At 34.7% G+C, this 17,363-nt stretch overlaps 1 protein-coding gene across 1 annotated transcript in view; it reads right to left on the bottom strand.

Annotated features, from left to right (window-relative positions):
- Window positions 1-6,098: 6,098 nt before the first annotated feature.
- Window positions 6,099-17,363, bottom strand: part of LOC145258151 (RUN domain-containing protein 3B-like) — a 70,679-nt gene continuing 59,414 nt past the window's right edge. Inside the window, exons 8-10 of the mRNA XM_080115939.1 lie at window positions 12,288-12,445; window positions 11,528-11,677; window positions 6,099-9,059 (exon numbers count right to left, since the gene is read on the bottom strand). Coding sequence (XP_079972065.1) covers window positions 8,270-9,059; window positions 11,528-11,677; window positions 12,288-12,445 — 1,098 coding nt within the window. The 3' untranslated portion in view covers window positions 6,099-8,269. The remainder of the gene's footprint in view (window positions 9,060-11,527; window positions 11,678-12,287; window positions 12,446-17,363) is intronic.

The raw sequence follows: 17,363 nt of genomic DNA, 5'->3' as shown, positions 1-17,363 counted from the left end.
TATATATATATATATATATATATATGCAGCATTATTTCTTTTAAGCAGGTTGCATTAAATAATATAAACAATTCCTGTTTGCATATTTTGGTTTTGATCTCTAATTTACTTGCTTCAGGCAAGAACTGGATGATGTAGCTAGCTGCTGTAGACTTTTTTTTTTTTTTTGAGTACTTTCAGATCCATCTGGATCAATCGTCAGGGATATTTTTTGCTTGAAGCAAGAAAATAAGAAAGAATGAAAACCAAAATATGTAGACAGGATCTGTCTATTTAACGAAACTAATATATATATATATATATATATATATATATATAAATTATTTTTTTAAGCAAGATATAAGCGTGTCTATGGATATATTTCATGTGCGTAAAAATATTTCAATAAAATATTTGAATATTTTATAAATAAAATAAAATAAATAAAAATATGTCTCATCAAAAAGAGAGTTTGTGACATAAAAACAAAAAATAAAAGGGGAAGTAATCTTTCTTTCCTACTTAACACTTAGGAAGCAATAATTAAAATACAAAAATAAGCGACAGTTCAAAACTGCTTATATATTGCTTAACCCCCCCCCCAAAAAAAAACAAAAAAAAAAACCCAGGTGTTTTATATATATATATATATATATATATATATATATATATATATATGAATATACTAATACACTTTTGAGGAATAGATAATCTGCAGTAGAGTGTTCAGATAAGCTCAATTTATTGATATATATTTTTTTTTTGAGGGAGCAAGGGGAATTTTTCTCGGATTGTGTTTTTTCTAGTGTTCAATAGGTTTTTACAATAAAATATGGTAAATTGCTTACATAAATGTTGATAATGAGATCAATAATTGAAACACTAACATTTATGTAATCAATCCACATTATGTATGTATATACATACATACACACGCGTAAGCAATATTGTAACAAAATAATGGCTAGGTGAGACATAAAATAAAAAAACAATTTGTGCTCATAGTTAAATTTGTGATTATAGCCATGCTAAACAAACATCTCAGAAGTGATTTATTACAAATATATGTTATGTATAAAACTGTTTTATTTATTTTTTTTTATTATTGTAGATACTATTGTTTGCACTGATAATATAACTAAAACGATTTATCTAATCCACAAGCCTGGATATAAACAAAGACCACAAAACAAAAAGTGAGACTTGGAGTCAATTTTCACATCTTTTATTTCATGGTATTCTGTTTAGATCCAAGCCAGCGGACAAAATAAATGATTTAGCAATAGCGTGCAAAAAAACCCCCCAAAAAACAGTTCCATACATAATATACCGTTAGTAATTATAAATTTCCAATATTAAAATATATAAACATACAGATGGTTGGTGGGAGGGATATATTCAACAGTATTATATTAATAACGACTGGATTTCCTTTCTTTCTTAGCAGTTTATCTTTATTCATTTGTAATGTTTCTCACGGGTTAATAACAGCTTTTTATTTTTTTATTTTATTTTTTTTTAACTTCTACTTATTATATCTCAAGATATATTTTACCGAAATATAATATCGATTGAATAAAGCGCATTTCACATAAAAGGATTTTTCCAGTTTTTCATTTATATATAAATATAAACTTTGAGATATGCACGCCTTTACATTGAAAAATGTAAACTTCATACTAACAAAGGGTGACTAGAAAACAATTGCTAACAATGACAATAATAATAATAATGATGATAATAATATGATTTGTAGAATTCAGCAATGAACCATGTGTTTGTCAAAGAAAGCATGAAAAGCTGCTTAGCATCCATTTGTAAATTTGGAAGAAGAAAATCCACAAATGAATTTTCCAAAAATGCAAATTTCTTTTCTCACTGAACGTGTTACGTTTGTTTTAAGCTCATTCTTCGAGGATTTTTATCACAGAATAGATTTTGTTTATCAGAAATTCATTCAAGCAAAGGGCATTTTGAAAATATAAGAGTAGGGAGGCAAAAGAAAAAAAAAATGAGTGAAAAGCAACAAAGAAAGAAAAAGGAGTGGGAGAAGAAAAAAGAGGGCAAAATGGCAGAGGGAGAGAGAGACAAAGAGGAAGGATGGAGAGAGAGAGAGAGAGAGACAAAGAGGAAGGATGGAGAGAGAGAGAGAGAGAGAGACAAAGAGGAAGGATGGAGAGAGAGAGAGAGAGACAAAGAGGAAGGATGGAGAGAGAGAGAGAGAGACAAAGAGGAAGGATGGAGAGAGAGAGAGAGAGACAAAGAGGAAGGATGGAGAGAGAGAGAGAGAGACAAAGAGGAAGGATGGAGAGAGAGAGAGAGAGAGAGAGAGAGAGAGAGAGAGGAAGGATGGAGAGAGAGAGAGAGAGAGAGAGAGAGAGAGACAAAGAGGAAGGATGGAGAGAGAGAGAGAGAGAGAGAGTGAGAGAGAGAGAGGAAGGATGGAGAGAGAGAGAGAGAGAGACAAAGAGGAAGGATGGAGAGAGAGAGAGAGACAAAGAGGAAGGATGGAGAGAGAGAGAGAGAGACAAAGAGGAAGGATGGAGAGAGAGAGAGAGAGAGAGAGAGAGAGACAAAGAGGAAGGATGGAGAGAGAGAGAGAGAGAGAGAGAGACAAAGAGGAAGGATGGAGAGAGAGAGAGACAAAGAGGAAGGAAGGATGGAGAGAGAGAGACAAAGAAGAAGGATGGAGAGAGAGAGACAAAGAGGAAGGATGGAGAGAGAGAGACAAAGAGGAAGGATGGAGAGAGAGAGAGACAAAGAGGAAGGATGGAGAGAGAGAGAGACAAAGAGGAAGGATGGAGAGAGACAAAGAGGAAGGATGGAGAGAGACAAAGAGGAAGGATGGAGAGAGACAAAGAGGAAGGATGGAGAGAGACAAAGAGGAAGGATGGAGAGAGACAAAGAGGAAGGATGGAGAGAGACAAAGAGGAAGGATGGAGAGAGACAAAGAGGAAGGATGGAGAGAGACAAAGAGGAAAGGGCTAGGGAGAGAGAGAGACAAAGAAGAAAGGGCTAGGGAGAGAGAGAGACAAAGAAGAAAGGGCTAGGGAGAGAGAGAGACAAAGAAGAAAGGGCTAGGGAGAGAGAGAGACAAAGAAGAAAGGGCTAGGGAGAGAGAGAGACAAAGAAGAAAGGGCTAGGGAGAGAGAGAGAGACAAAGAAGAAAGGGTTAGGGAGAGAGAGAGAGAGAGAGAGACAAAGAAGAAAGGGTTAGGGAGAGAGAGAGAGAGAGAGAGACAAAGAAGAAAGGGTTAGGGAGAGAGAGAGAGAGAGACAAAGAAGAAAGGGTTAGGGAGAGAGAGAGAGAGAGAGACAAAGAAGAAAAGGCTAGGGAGAGAGAGAGAGACAAAGAAGAAAGGGCTGGAGAGAGAGAGAGAGACAAAGAAGAAAGGGCTAGGGAGAGAGAGAGAGAGAGAGAGACAAAGAAGAAAGGGCTAGGGAGAGAGAGAGAGAGACAAAGAAGAAAGGGCTAGGGAGAGAGAGAGACAAAGAAGAAAGGGCTAGGGAGAGAGAGAGACAAAGAAGAAAGGGGGAGGGAGAGAGAGACCTAGAAAAAAGGGGGGAGGGAGAGAGACAAAGAAGAAAGGGGGAGGGAGAGAGAGAGACAAAGAAGAAAGGGGGAGGGAGAGAGAGAGACAAAGAAGAAAGGGGACAGAGAGAGAGAGACAAAGAAGAAAGGGGACAGAGAGAGAAAAAAGGGAGGAGAGAGACAAAAAGAGGCTGGAGGAGAGAGACAAAGTGAGCAAAAAAGAGATAAGGGCGGAAGAGAAAATAAGTTAAGAACAAAGAACTGAAAGAAAAAAAAGCATAAAGTCATTTCATTTGATGTGTATCAGTGTAACAAATAAAATAAAAATATTTCTAAGAATTCTTTTGTTTTGAAATCAAGCCCTTTTGTCACAACATGGTTCCCTTTAAAAAAAATATGAATTTAAAAAACTATTTGTGCATAACTTGGCCAGTTCTTATACATGTACCAAATCAAGGGTACATGTATGAACACAAATTATATATATATATATATATATATATATATATATATATATATATATATATATATATATATGTGTGTGTGTGTATTTAGGCAGCATTTTTTCTCTTAGGTATATTTCATTAAATTTTTTGTCTATTCTATTTTTCATCCTTTTTAACTTCTGAATAATGGTCTTCACTTCTGGCAGGAACTGGCTGATGTAATCGCCATATTTATCATAAATCTGAGTACTTTCCAATCTCTGATGATGAATCCCGAAGGATTGAAAAGTACTCACTCATGATAAATATGACAGTTACATCAGCCAGTTCCTGCCAGAAGTGAAGACAGTTATTTGGAAGTTGGAAAGGATCAAAAATAGAATTAATAGAAAAAAAAATGTCTATTTTAATGATATATATATATATATATATAGATCATTAAAATAGACGTTATATATATATATATATATATATATATATGGCATCAGGATGTGTTGAAAAGAAATCATTAACATGCTTGATCACAAATGTGAGAAATAAATGACAGATTATTTAAAAACTATGTTCCATGTTTCAGAGACGTACGATAGGGTTGAGCTGATATACCGATAGGCATTTACTGATGGATTTGTTTTTAGACTCACTTTGATTTGTTTCTATTTTGTGAGGTGCTGATGATTTGAATGGATTTTTAATGGCCTTTTAAATGGTAAAAGATCAACCCCCTCCTCAATGAAACCATGGTATGTCTCTGAAATATGTACCATCGTTTTTAAATAAGTAACATATACACACACACACATATATATATACATACATACACATTTTTTATTGGAATTTGATTTAAATTTAAAGAAATGGTAGATCAAAAAGGCATGATTGAATTAAGCACAAATTACAAAAAAAAAAAAAAAAATTTGTAATTTATATATTCAAACATTATCGCCATTTAATTGTTTGACTATGATTTGTCTGATATGTTCTATGGCCTTCTTCAGATAAAAGGGAGCACAAGAGAAAAAGAGGGAGGAGGGAGAGCGAGAGAAAAAGAAGGAGAGCAAGAGAAAAAGAGGGAGGAGGGAGAGCAAGAGAAAAAGAGGGAGGAGGGAGAGCAAGAAAAAAAGAGGGAGGAGGCAGAGCAAGAGAAAAAGAGGGAGGAGGGAGAGCAAGAGAAAAAGAGGGAGGAGGGAGAGCAAGAGAAAAAGAGGGAGGAGGGAGAGCAAGAGAAAAAGAGGGAGGAGGGAGAGAGATGTTGATTAAACAGATATTCTTTAAGTGAATCCATTCAATCAACATGTTCAGTGATAAAAATTCTATTTCAATAATTAAACATGCCAGAAACAAAAGGATTTAAATAAACAGTTTACAATTCGGATGATTGATTAACCCTCTTAGCTCGGCCGGTAGCAAAATTGCAACAAGTCTACCCCCTCTATTAGAAGGCAAGATTACATGAAAAAAAAAAAAAATCGATATTATTTGAAGACAAAATAGCAGAAATATTTACAATAAATTCAACAACTGACTAATATGTGCACAAAAGTGCATGGTCATCCCTATTATAAATTCAAGATGACCACTATCACAATATGCAAATTAGTCAAATTTTAAAATTTATTTTGATAGTCCTACTTATTATGCTATGAATGTCCTAAACATTGTTTGTGTATACAATGAAAAGTTAAGCTTAGTCATTTTTAAAAATAGGTGTAGAAAAAAAAAAAATCGTTTTTCTACAAAAATTTGAAGGATTAAGGAACGTACAATGATACAAAAATGTGTTTCTTGTTCAGAATGGCCCTTATATTGAAAACAAAAAAATAAGTATGATATATATATACCCATGATGAAATAAAAATATATTCCAAAAACCATATAAATCGTGCTTATTTTTATAAAGAAAATCATTTTAAGTGGTTTATGGGAATTATAACACAAATCTAATAAGTATGAATTGTTGAGTTATCTCCCATTGTTTCTTGACATTTTCTTTCAAAATAGTGAGCGAGACGATCACTCTTTGAATACTCATAAAATTTTTATTTTCTTATATAAAAATAAAACTACTTGATCAATTTATGTGATTTTTGGAATATGATATTTTCTTTTCACCATGAGTACATACATCATACTGATTTTCCTTTTTTTTTTTTTTAAGTGGGGAAGTTCTGAGCAAAAAGCACAAATTTGAAAATTTTCATTAAAAGTGCAAACTATGGGTCCACAAGAAGTGTAGCTGTCTTACTTGGAGGCTCATGAATGTTGGGGGTGTTGCCCATTCAATTAAGAGTCAAACAGAGGGTCATAGGAATGTAGAATGAACTTAGAATGTGGTTTGGGAGATCATTGATGAAGATAAGGAAAAGAGTTGGGCCCAGGATGGATCCTTGAGGCACATCAGCATTGATACTTTGAGCTTCGGACTTCTGCTCAGTCAATAATACTATTGAAGAGCAAGGATTCGATGGTTGAGAAGACATTTCTAGACATTCCATAGCTGGAAATCTTCTGAAGTAGACCTTTATGCAAAACTCTATCTAAATGTCTTTGATATGTCAAGAGCTATTGCTCTAGAGAGGAATTGCCAGCTGATAGATTCACTGAAATTACAGTCAGCACATCAGCTGTAGATATTGCAGGATGCAAACCATATTGCTTGTCACTTAGGTTATTTTTGCTGAGGTGGTTGACAATTTCTCTATCACGAACTAGCAGGGAGACCAGATGTTACCTAGGATTGACTGATCAACGAATGTTTCACCCTCTCATAGTTTCGTTGTCATAAAAACCGGTGAAATAGACCAGTTTTAAATCAAATCAATTGATTGCCTGCTCTTTTTGGGGACACATCACGGTGTACCTGGAGGAAGCTTCACATGCCTCCCCTGCAATAACTTAGTCCAAAATATATTGTAATCAAAACCACATTTTAGAGAACTTACTGTTGATTTTGTAAAATTATTTTTTTACATATGATGACTTAAATTAAAGTTTAAAATGCAAAAGTCAAGTATCATGGTTCAATTGTGCGCTAAACAAAAACATTCATTTTGCACGCGTCCCTGTCATATCAAAGAACCTGTTAATTTTATATGCCTACCTTGTATGGTGATAATGGCTTGAATTTAAGTTTGAAATTAAAAAGCATCATGGTTCAATTATGCTTTAAACAAAAACATTCATTTTGAATGCATCCCTGTCATATCAAAGAACCTACAGTTGATTTCATATGCTGGACCTTTCTGCTTGTTTGGTAATACAACTTCTCAAATGCACTTGTGATGTTAGGCAGTGTAAGGTGTTAACTTTGGTCAAAATTGCCTATTCCTTCTTTCATCGGATTTTTTTTTATCATCGATACTTATTGAAGGCATTTCGATACAAAACCTATTTAAGAACACTGCCAGGCACATAAAGTAAATTTGTGTGAAATTTCATAAAAATTGGCCCAGATTTTTTCGAGTCTATAGAAAACGAACTCACACAAAGTTCCTTTTATATAATAGTAGAGATATATAAACTTTTTTTTTGCCAATCAAAAACTTCATTATGGATGAAGAAAACATGTGAAGAAGATCGAAGGTCATATCAGCCAAAATGTAATCCAAAATTAAATAGTAACGGTGACGAGAATAGCTTGAAAAAAGAAAAAACATGTCAAATATAAAGGATGATAATTCCTCAAAAATCCAGACACAATTTGAATATACTGTTGTTACTGACATAGCAATATTAACACTTAATTTTTAAGGAATAATTTTAGTCTAACATAATCAGTCATATAGTAAATACTGCAGTTTTTTAAAGAGAAAGAGGTGCTCAACTACTTATATAATATATTCTTTATTAAACAATTACTATAGAATGATTCCAACAAAAATAGATACCAGCTTCACGGAGCCAAGTGGCACTTTGCCCATCCGTTTGACAGCAAAACATGAAATTCCCTCCCTGTTCCTCGTTTCCCTGATTGCCCTAACATACAGAAATTTAAATGTAATGCGTAATATCTTGCTGCACAACTCGCACATTTAGGGCATTCCCCTATAAATCTAGCGCTTAATGACAGTAGCCTCTTAAGTTTCAGTGCCTTATTTGGAATGAAAAATAAAAAGTTTTCCAACACATGCCAGCATGCAACACGGACGTTAAGCAAATCTGGCAAACACAGAGGCACATTTTATTTTGTTATCCCAACATGGCGAGGTATCGTGTGGCTCCGTGAAACCAATGGTATCCAGATACGTTGGAATCATTGTACTGTAATTATTTAATAAAAACAAAAAAGTATATATTTTTTTTCTCTTTCAAACTATGAAGCCTGGGAATCGGAGACATTTTCCAAACTGTTCTGTTTCGTGCTGGAACCACCGTTGCAATCAGAATCACCAGAGTCATGTACTAAGCCAACGTCTGACCAACTGGAACTTCCAGTTTCAGAATCAGAGTGACCATTATTCGGCTCAAGGATACCGACAGCGTCCTTTTCAGATTTTGCAGAAGAATCTGCCTGCTCCTGCTTGGGATTTGCAGCAAGTTGATCCAACGGAACGCTCCTTTCCAGCTCCATCATCTCATAGCTGTGTTCCGGAACTTCATTTCCATTATCAGAAGCTTTTCTCTCGGGCGAGATAACTTCACTGTTGCCGTTGTCAGCTGGGTCACAAAATGCAACCAAGTCAGGTCGAGCGATATCATGCAGGCTGCCTCTTGCTGGCCTGCTGGCTGTCGGTGACGATACAATGATGTTGGTGACATTTTCACCCTCGTCTCCGTCCACCTTGGTAACGTGCTTTGGAGACCTGAGCATTTGCGCCTGGTGGTGTTGCCGCGTCATCTCGCTTGCAGCACTGCTTGGAAGGTCACTGTCACTGTCTAACGCCTGGGAAGTTCCAGAGGGCGCAGACATCGGCGTATCGGTCAACTTCATACTCGCTTCGGATGAGAACGAACCGGCCAAAGGAACTAAACTCTGAGAATCTTCTTTCTTCTGGATTTTATACATGGGCACTGTCAGAGAAGACTGACTGCTGATGCCACTGCTGTGCCGTCGGGATGACTGCCCCAGGCCAGGTGTCGAGTCAGGCGACACATAACTTGATCTACAAAAGATAAAAACGCATAAAGCAAAATAGACATAAGTATTTGTAGCAAACAAAAACAGCATTTTCATTTTTTTTTTTCTTTTTTTTTTTATGGCATTCATTTAGTTTGTGTTCTTTTTGAAAAGGAGATTTCATTCTTGAAATATCAAAGACATTTGCTATCCCGATGATACTAAACATTAAGTCTGTATATACTGATTTATATATGTGATTGAATTTGAAAAATATCAGACATACAAAGATTGGTAAAAATCAGCAACACTTTCGTTCATTTGTCTATGTTCTCACGTTTTGATGTCCATTCCCGGCAGTTTCCCAAAGCAAACTAAAGACGAAAGCATTTGTAACAAAAAAAAAAAATGCCATTTTATATTCAAGTGTAATCAATAGATGAAAAAAAAAAAAAAAACTTGTAAAGATATGTGATATATTCTACAAAATGGATATATTCGTTTGAAGTAACTGAGTGTTCTTTGCTACCTTTCGATTAATAATCTAGCGAGTTGCCTTATTGAACGAGTGTTCATAGTCTGAGCTGGTATTCCTTAGCGTGAGGATTTTAGCATATCCTTCGACATCTCTCTCCCAGTTGTAAAGCAAAGTTCTTAAAGGTAAAATTTTAGCTTTGCTTTATGCCAGTCATGGCATATTTTCTCTCTTCAAAATTTGAAAAAGTCTGGAACCTTTTTAATTTCTGTATTTTAATTTTTCTTGCCTGATGAAATAAAATATGATGGAAATGGTCTGCACATCATAGCAAGATATGACTATTTACATAAAGAATAATAAAAATATGATAATTTGCTCTCTTTGAGCACTATCAAGGACCCTTGTTGAAATTCAATTATTTTTAATTTTTGGATATCTTTCTACCTGGAATACGGGGGGGACCCAAAAAAAACAGAGGGCATTCAATTGTTTTTCTGAACATTTTACAGTCAACGGAGAAAAAAAGGCCAAAGACCCTAGTGTTTTGATGTGATGTTTTGAATATAATAAACTAGTTATGACCAAAGTTTCATTTCATTCGGACAAAACACTACGAAACGGAGCCTAATTAGAGTTGGGGCCCGTTTTTTTGGGGGTCATACTGTATATATATATATATATATATATATATATATATATATATACATACATACATACACACAAACAAATGTGGGTGTTTCTTTTTTCTTTAAATTAATTTTGTTCGATTAAACGACCCAATAATTGAATCCAATCAATAAGAACATAGCAATTTTATTATATTTTATTTATCTATTTTTTTTAAAACACATTTCCTTTTCATTGACTGATTCACAAATGGGAAGAAGAGGAGGAATTATAAATTCTACAAAGAGAACAGTAGCACAAATCTTCACAAGGTGGCAACCTGTAGTATCGGATAACAGGTCGGGGGTGGCTGTCCGAGCTGATCAGATGAGTAAGAACTAAAAATCGACAATGATGACAGCAATCATCACTGAGGACCTAAACGCATTTGGACGTATTTTGCAACAAAATTCAAGAAACATACTCCAAGCCAAAACAAGTTTTGGCAAAAATATAAATGTTAATTTGCATCTGGTATTACTAGCCATCTAAGGAAGACCAAGGAAAAAAGGATAAATAAAGACCTGGTAAAAGATAAAATAGTTTGAAAGTCAATTTCAGACAGCTGTTCAACACATGGCAACATGTAAAAGAAATGTTGAACTGAATATGACGAAGAACAAGAAATAAAAGGTTTTCACAAACAAATGCAGTGGGGGGGGGGTTAGGGTTAGGGTTAAACAAATACAGTGGGGGTGTTACATTTTCACTCGGACTCAAACGTTACATGCAGAGACAGTCACAAAGGAACAAAAACGGAAAGAAATTCGATTCAGCTATTTCTGTTGAAATAAAAGGCATTGATTAATGGTACTTTCCAAAACAATGCATTGCATCTTGTTTTAAAAATCTCTTAGTTCACCATGTAGTTGACAAACGGTGTTGAACAAATGCTTTTTCTTCTCTTGCGTTGATACGTATGCTTGACTTGTCGCGACGCAAATTTCAAATTTCCCACGCTGGCCCATCTTCGCCTTGTTTTCCTGCCACACACTTTTTTTTTTCTTTCTGCTGCTATGTCTGTAGCTCGCCACACGGTCATCCAACCATTTTTTTTTTGTTCAAAGTTCAGATTGTTCCTTCTTTTAAAAGTTCCTCTCGCACTGACATATGCTTCCTACTCGCTCACCACATGGTTCTGTCTTTTTCTCCGCTTTTTTCTTTCTCTTCTGTGACGCCACCTTACGGCAAGATCATTTGCATATGTGTCATCCCGCTGCTACTGCTGCTACTAAATATGTGCCATCCGCTGTTACACAAATTATTGCTCAAGAAATTGATATCCTTTTGTCTTTAAGTTTAAAAACATGAAGATGTAAATAGGACAATAGCGACAAAAGAAAAAAACAAAAAAAAAAAACATTACTCACGGTTCGCTATCCACTTGTTGGATCCGTGCAGGCCGTTCCTTGGGTGTGGGCAAAGTTTCCAATGCTGGTGCTAAAGGCATCATTTGTTGACGAGACATCAAAAAGAGTAATTCTTGTTGGAGTGAATGACTGTAGTCTTTCATTGCACTCCTTAAAAAAAAAAGAAACTTAATTCAAAATATTATAGCAAAGAAAAGTTATCGCTATTACAAATATACAGTAGAACCCTGGGATACAGTGGTCCTAGGATACGTTTTTTTCAGGTTACAATATGGCCAATGGATACAGTATTTTCCCCATGTTATGGTGTTATTTATAATGTTGTTTGATTATATGCATGTGTATTATATACTGTACTGTATTTTGTTATCAATTTTTAATGTTGTATCCCAGGATTCTACTGTATCTCTACTTCTATATAAAAGGCATTTTGTGTTTACTTTCTATATTATATTGCTTATTATATTGTACCCAATATACAGTAGTGATTTCAAAAGTAAAAAAAAAAAAGACTTGGGTGCCATCAGCTAAAATCGAAACAAAAACATTTTACTGGCTAAAAACAAAATAGAATTTGTTTCACAGGTCCAAATCCCCAATATAATATTTCAAGTCTGTAGACCAAAAATTGACAGAGTAGTTTGGTAGAGACCGTTCCACGCACAGGCAGACAAGGTTATATATATATATATATATATATATATATATATATATATATATATATATATATGAGATAGATAGAGATAATAGATATACTTACAATTGTCCTTGCAATTCAATTATCACAGACTCAAGTTGGCGCCTCTCACGAATTCCATCAGACTCCATAGAGTGTAAGGTTTCCACAAGCTTCTCATACTGCTTGTGGATTTCATGAAGTTGGTCCTCTCGTAATCTTACGAGTTCTTCAAAGTAACCCTTGAAAAAACAAAAGAAATTCTAAATTATGCAAGCATTCTAGTGGAATGAATTCATTTTTTAAATTATATATAACACATCACTTAATAAGTAGCAACAAAACCTTACATAGATGGCGCCATTAAAAAAAAAAAAAATTTATAAAGTATTAACCTTGAAATGATGTGTTAAAATTTGATCCAAATTAGATTATTAGCTTACAAATTACAGTTATTTATGTAGTGCTACTTGATTTTCAAAACAATAAAAGAAAATCTGAATTTTGTATGTTAATGAAGCATTACTTTCTGATGGGAAAAAAATATCGCTCAAGCAAAGCATTGGCTTGATAAGTGTTATTCTGATTGTCCCATTGAATACAACAGTTAAGAGGTGGTTTACTGACTTTAAATGCAAATGTACAGACACAAATGATGCAGAGTATTTAGTTTGTCGAAATTTGGCAGTTGCCATGGAAAACTTAAAATATAGTCCACTCGTTTTGGCCAATCATAAACTGAAGTTATGTAAGATAGCGGTGAAGCTGAAAATACCAGAATACAAGTTTGTAAGTTTTGATTTTCCCTACAGAACCAAAGATTCAAACATCAACAGGTAAGGTTTTGGTATCTGTACTTTGAGATGTGCAAGGTAACTTGTTCATTGCAAGAGCAAATATTATATAGCACTAGCCTGGGTTCCTGGCATTACCCGGGTGCTTGGAGGTGTGTGTTGATCAAAAAACAAAGTGGTAGTAGGAAGGCAGGCTCGAACCCGTATCGCGAATGAAGGAAAAGAATGTGAAAAAATAAAAAAGTGATGTTTTAGCCGTTATGTCCATCACCAAACCGGAAGTGGCAAAGGTTTAAATTAAGGCTAGTCAATCTAAAAGAGGTGATGATTTTCGAAAATATCAGTGAAAAAACCGACCCCTCCCTGTAGAAAAGTGTCCAGGAATTAATGTTTTTGGCCAATTTTTCGATATTTGTCGTTTGAAAGGCGGAGCTTCAAAACGATATTGATCTCATGAAAATCCATCGCCTCTATCGAAAGTTTAGACAGACACACAAACATACATTTAAACAGACAGGTGAGATTTATATTATTGAAGATTATAGGTGCATTTAAAGGGGGGGGGAAACAAAGAAAAATGTCCACAAGTGAATAAAATAGTACTATTTCATTAAGACAATGCACCATGTCAAAAGTTGATTGCAACACTCATAAAACGACATGAATTGATGAAGTATTGATGAAAATTCCATAGTTATCACAAGTGCTTTCGATTCGACTGCAAATCATTTTCAGGTGTTGATGAGGTGAAAGAGTAGGAGCAAAAATTAGCATTAAAAAGAATGAAAAGTAAAATAATAAATTGCATCGAATGATGGAAGGTTAAAAGTATATAAAAAGTCGATTAAAAATCCGAGTCAATTAAAATCAATGACTCCGTGGGCCAATACTAGCAAAGCCCGTCATTCATGCGTTGATTTTGATACTCAAGTTTTTAATCAACATTTTTTTTTTACTTTTTATATACTTTTAACCTTCCATTGCTTGATACAATTTATTGTATCTTTTACTTTTCATTCTTTATGATATCAATTTTTTGCTTCTACTTACTTCCACTTCCTTAACACCTGAAGATGATTCGCAGTCGAATCGAAAACGCTTGCGATAACCATGGAACTTTCATCAATATTTTCGATTTTGATATTAAAAATGATTATATGGAAAAAATGAAAAAAAGGGATCATAAAGCAAAGTATCTCCGTTGTAATAATGTCTGCCTGAATGAAAAATTCTGCCTAAATATACCAATTTCATATATATATATATATATATATATATATATATATATATATATGTGCATATGAAAGAAGAATTATAATTAAATTTACCAAGATAATCCAAAATAGAAAACTTAAAATATATTATAAATATTAAAGACTTAATAGACCTTTTTCTCACAATTTCCCCTGAGCTATGTTCTATATCCTCTGAGATCTGCCGACCACTCGGTTGTATCAGTTAAGATAAAAATGAAATGCAACAAGTCTTCAGACATACCTCTCCACCGTACAGTATATCGATACTCTATGGCTGACTAGGAGAGCTTCTGTACATTTCTATCTGATCTACCTCTGCATTCCATGTTTAAAAAGGATGTGTCCTCTATAGTATCAGACCTGACAGAATGGTTAATTGTAGGTATAGACAGATTCATACCATCCAAAAAATTCCAAAAAAACCTAACAGCCAGAAATGGTTCTCCCCTGAATGTGCTGCTGTCATCGCGCACAGTAATCACTTTTTCCATAACTACCAACGTAATAGATGCACTGAGACTAAAGCTGCTTTCAGAACTGCCAGCAACCACTGTAAAAGAGTAATAAAACATGCAAGAGAGCTATATGCTCAGTCCGTTAGATCCAAAGTAGCTGAGCAGCGGCTTGGTTCCCACCAGTTTTGGCAAATAGCAAACAGGATCCTGAACAGAAGCGTGCGTTCTATCCCAACCATCATCAATAGACCTGAGGCCATCTCGCCAGCATCAGACAAGGCCAAACTATTTGCCAAGAACTTTGCAGCTAATTCTACCCTATGCGACGAAGGCCATCAACTCCCCGTACTTCCTCCTATAACAGACAACACGCTATGCAACATACAAATATCTGTGTGTGAGGTCGGCAAGCTAATCAAAAACCTTGATTCCAGTAAAGCAACTGGCCCTGACGGCATTTCAATTAGAGTGTTGAAAAAGCTTTAACCAGAACTTGCCCCATACTTACAAAACTGTTTAAGCATTGCCTTAAGGAGAAGTGCTTCCCAACACCCTTGAAAACCTCATCAGTATGCCTTGTATTTAAGAATTCAGGTGATAGGTCATCTTCCTCTCAGTACAGACCAATAAGTCTCCTGTGTGTCATGAATAAGTTGCTGGAATCCATATTAAATAAAGTAGTAGTCAACCACCTCAACAGAAACAACCTTCTTAGTGACATGCAATATGGTTTCTGTTCTGCTAGATCTGCAGCAGATGTGCTAACGATTATATCTCATAGGATTAGTGAATCTCTTGACAAAGGCTTCCTTTCTAGGGCAATTGCTCTTGACATATCAAAGGCCTTTGATAAGGTGTGGCATAAAGGCCTACTTCACAAGATTTCCAGCTACGGTATAACTGGAAATGTTTTCTCAATTATTAAATCATTTCTCTCTGATAGACTCATAAGAGTAGTGGTTGATAGGCAGAAATCAGAAGCCTATTAATTATTAATGCTGGAGTCCTTAAGGGTCCATCCTGGGCCCAACTCTCTTCCTGATCTACATCAACGATCTCCATGTTTTGACAAGCTTCTGGGCTTGACCTTTACTCCTGATCTGAAAGTGAACACGTACATCAAATCTGTTGCGAAGATTGCTGGGAAAATGGTTAGGATCCTTCTATCGCTCCAGTAGATATCTCATTGCTGATGCAATTCTCTATCTATATAAAAGCCAAGTACATCCAAGGATGGAGTACTGCTGCCATATTTGGGCAGGAGCTGCTAAAAACAGCCTATCCTGCCTTGAGAGATTACGAAGTAGACTTCATAGCCTAGTGGGGGATGCCCTTTTCTCTTCCCTGCAACCTCTCTCTCACAGAAGGGATGTTGCGAGCCTGTCGTTTTATTGTTATTTCCATGGCAAGTGCTTGTCTGAGCTCCAATATCTGGTCCCCCCCCTCGCCAATCTTTCACGAAAAACACCCGTCTAGCTGAAACCACTGTCAGTAATTTTCCTCACTCTTTATCTGTGCCTAAATCAAAACATAGATTTCATGAACAAAGCTTGTTTCTTAAAAATGCATGCCTGTGGAACTCTCTTCCGTTTGCCTGTTTCCCACCTGACTACAACTGGATGTCTTCAAGTCCAACATAAACAAGCTCGTGATAAACCCCCCCCTCCCTTAAGTAAGACACTTTATCAGCTCTCCATTACTAAGGATTATTACGATATTATCCCATTGATTACTGTACACGCAATAACCCTTTTCCCTGAGTGGCCTCCGGGCCTTGATAAGTGGTGACTTCCATGTGAAAAAAAAAAAAAAAAAAAAAAAAAAATTATAAAGTAATCCTAACCAGATGTAAAAACTCAATAAAACCAAAGAGGAAATAGAGCTTATAGTATAAGCAAAGAGTTAATAAAACATGTTAAAAACTGTTTAAGAAGAGTTAAGAAAATATTTAATTTTCAAAAAGGAAACACAAATCAAGTGAATTGTCCTTAATCTGTGGAGTTTTGAATCAAATTTTACTTGCAAAGTATTTCATGAAACTACAAGTAAGCAATAGAGCTTACTTGTAGTGTACCTAGCAAATTTACGTAAATTTTCAAATTTTGTTTTGTTTATTTTACAAAAATAAAATACATTTACATCGTATTTATATGTACTTATGATCTATATATTCTAGTCTTACTAATTGTTTAAAAACATTTACATCGTATTTATATGTACTTATGATCTATATATTCTAGTTTTACTAATTGTTTAAAAACATTTACATCGTATTTATATGTACTTATGATCTATAGATTCTAGTCTTACTAATTGTTTAAAAACATTTACATCGTATTTATATGTATTTATGATCTATATATTCTAGTTTTACTAATTGTTTAAAAACATTTACATCGTATTTATATGTACTTATGATCTATAGATTCAAGTCTTACTAATTGTTTAAAAACATTTACATCGTATTTATATGTATTTATGATCTATATATTCTAGTTTTACTAATTGTTTAAAAACATTTACATCGTATTTATATGTATTTATGATCTATATATTCTAGTTTTACTAATTGTTTAAAAACATTTACATCGTATTTATATGTACTTATGATCTATAGATTCAAGTCTTACTAATTGTTTAAAAACATTTACATCG

The sequence above is a fragment of the Euprymna scolopes genome, chromosome 33, assembly GCF_053919585.1.
Source record: "Euprymna scolopes isolate OS-2025 chromosome 33, ASM5391958v1, whole genome shotgun sequence".
NCBI classification, from domain to species: domain Eukaryota; kingdom Metazoa; phylum Mollusca; class Cephalopoda; order Sepiida; family Sepiolidae; genus Euprymna; species Euprymna scolopes.
This window is presented reverse-complemented; position numbering and strand designations above follow the sequence as displayed.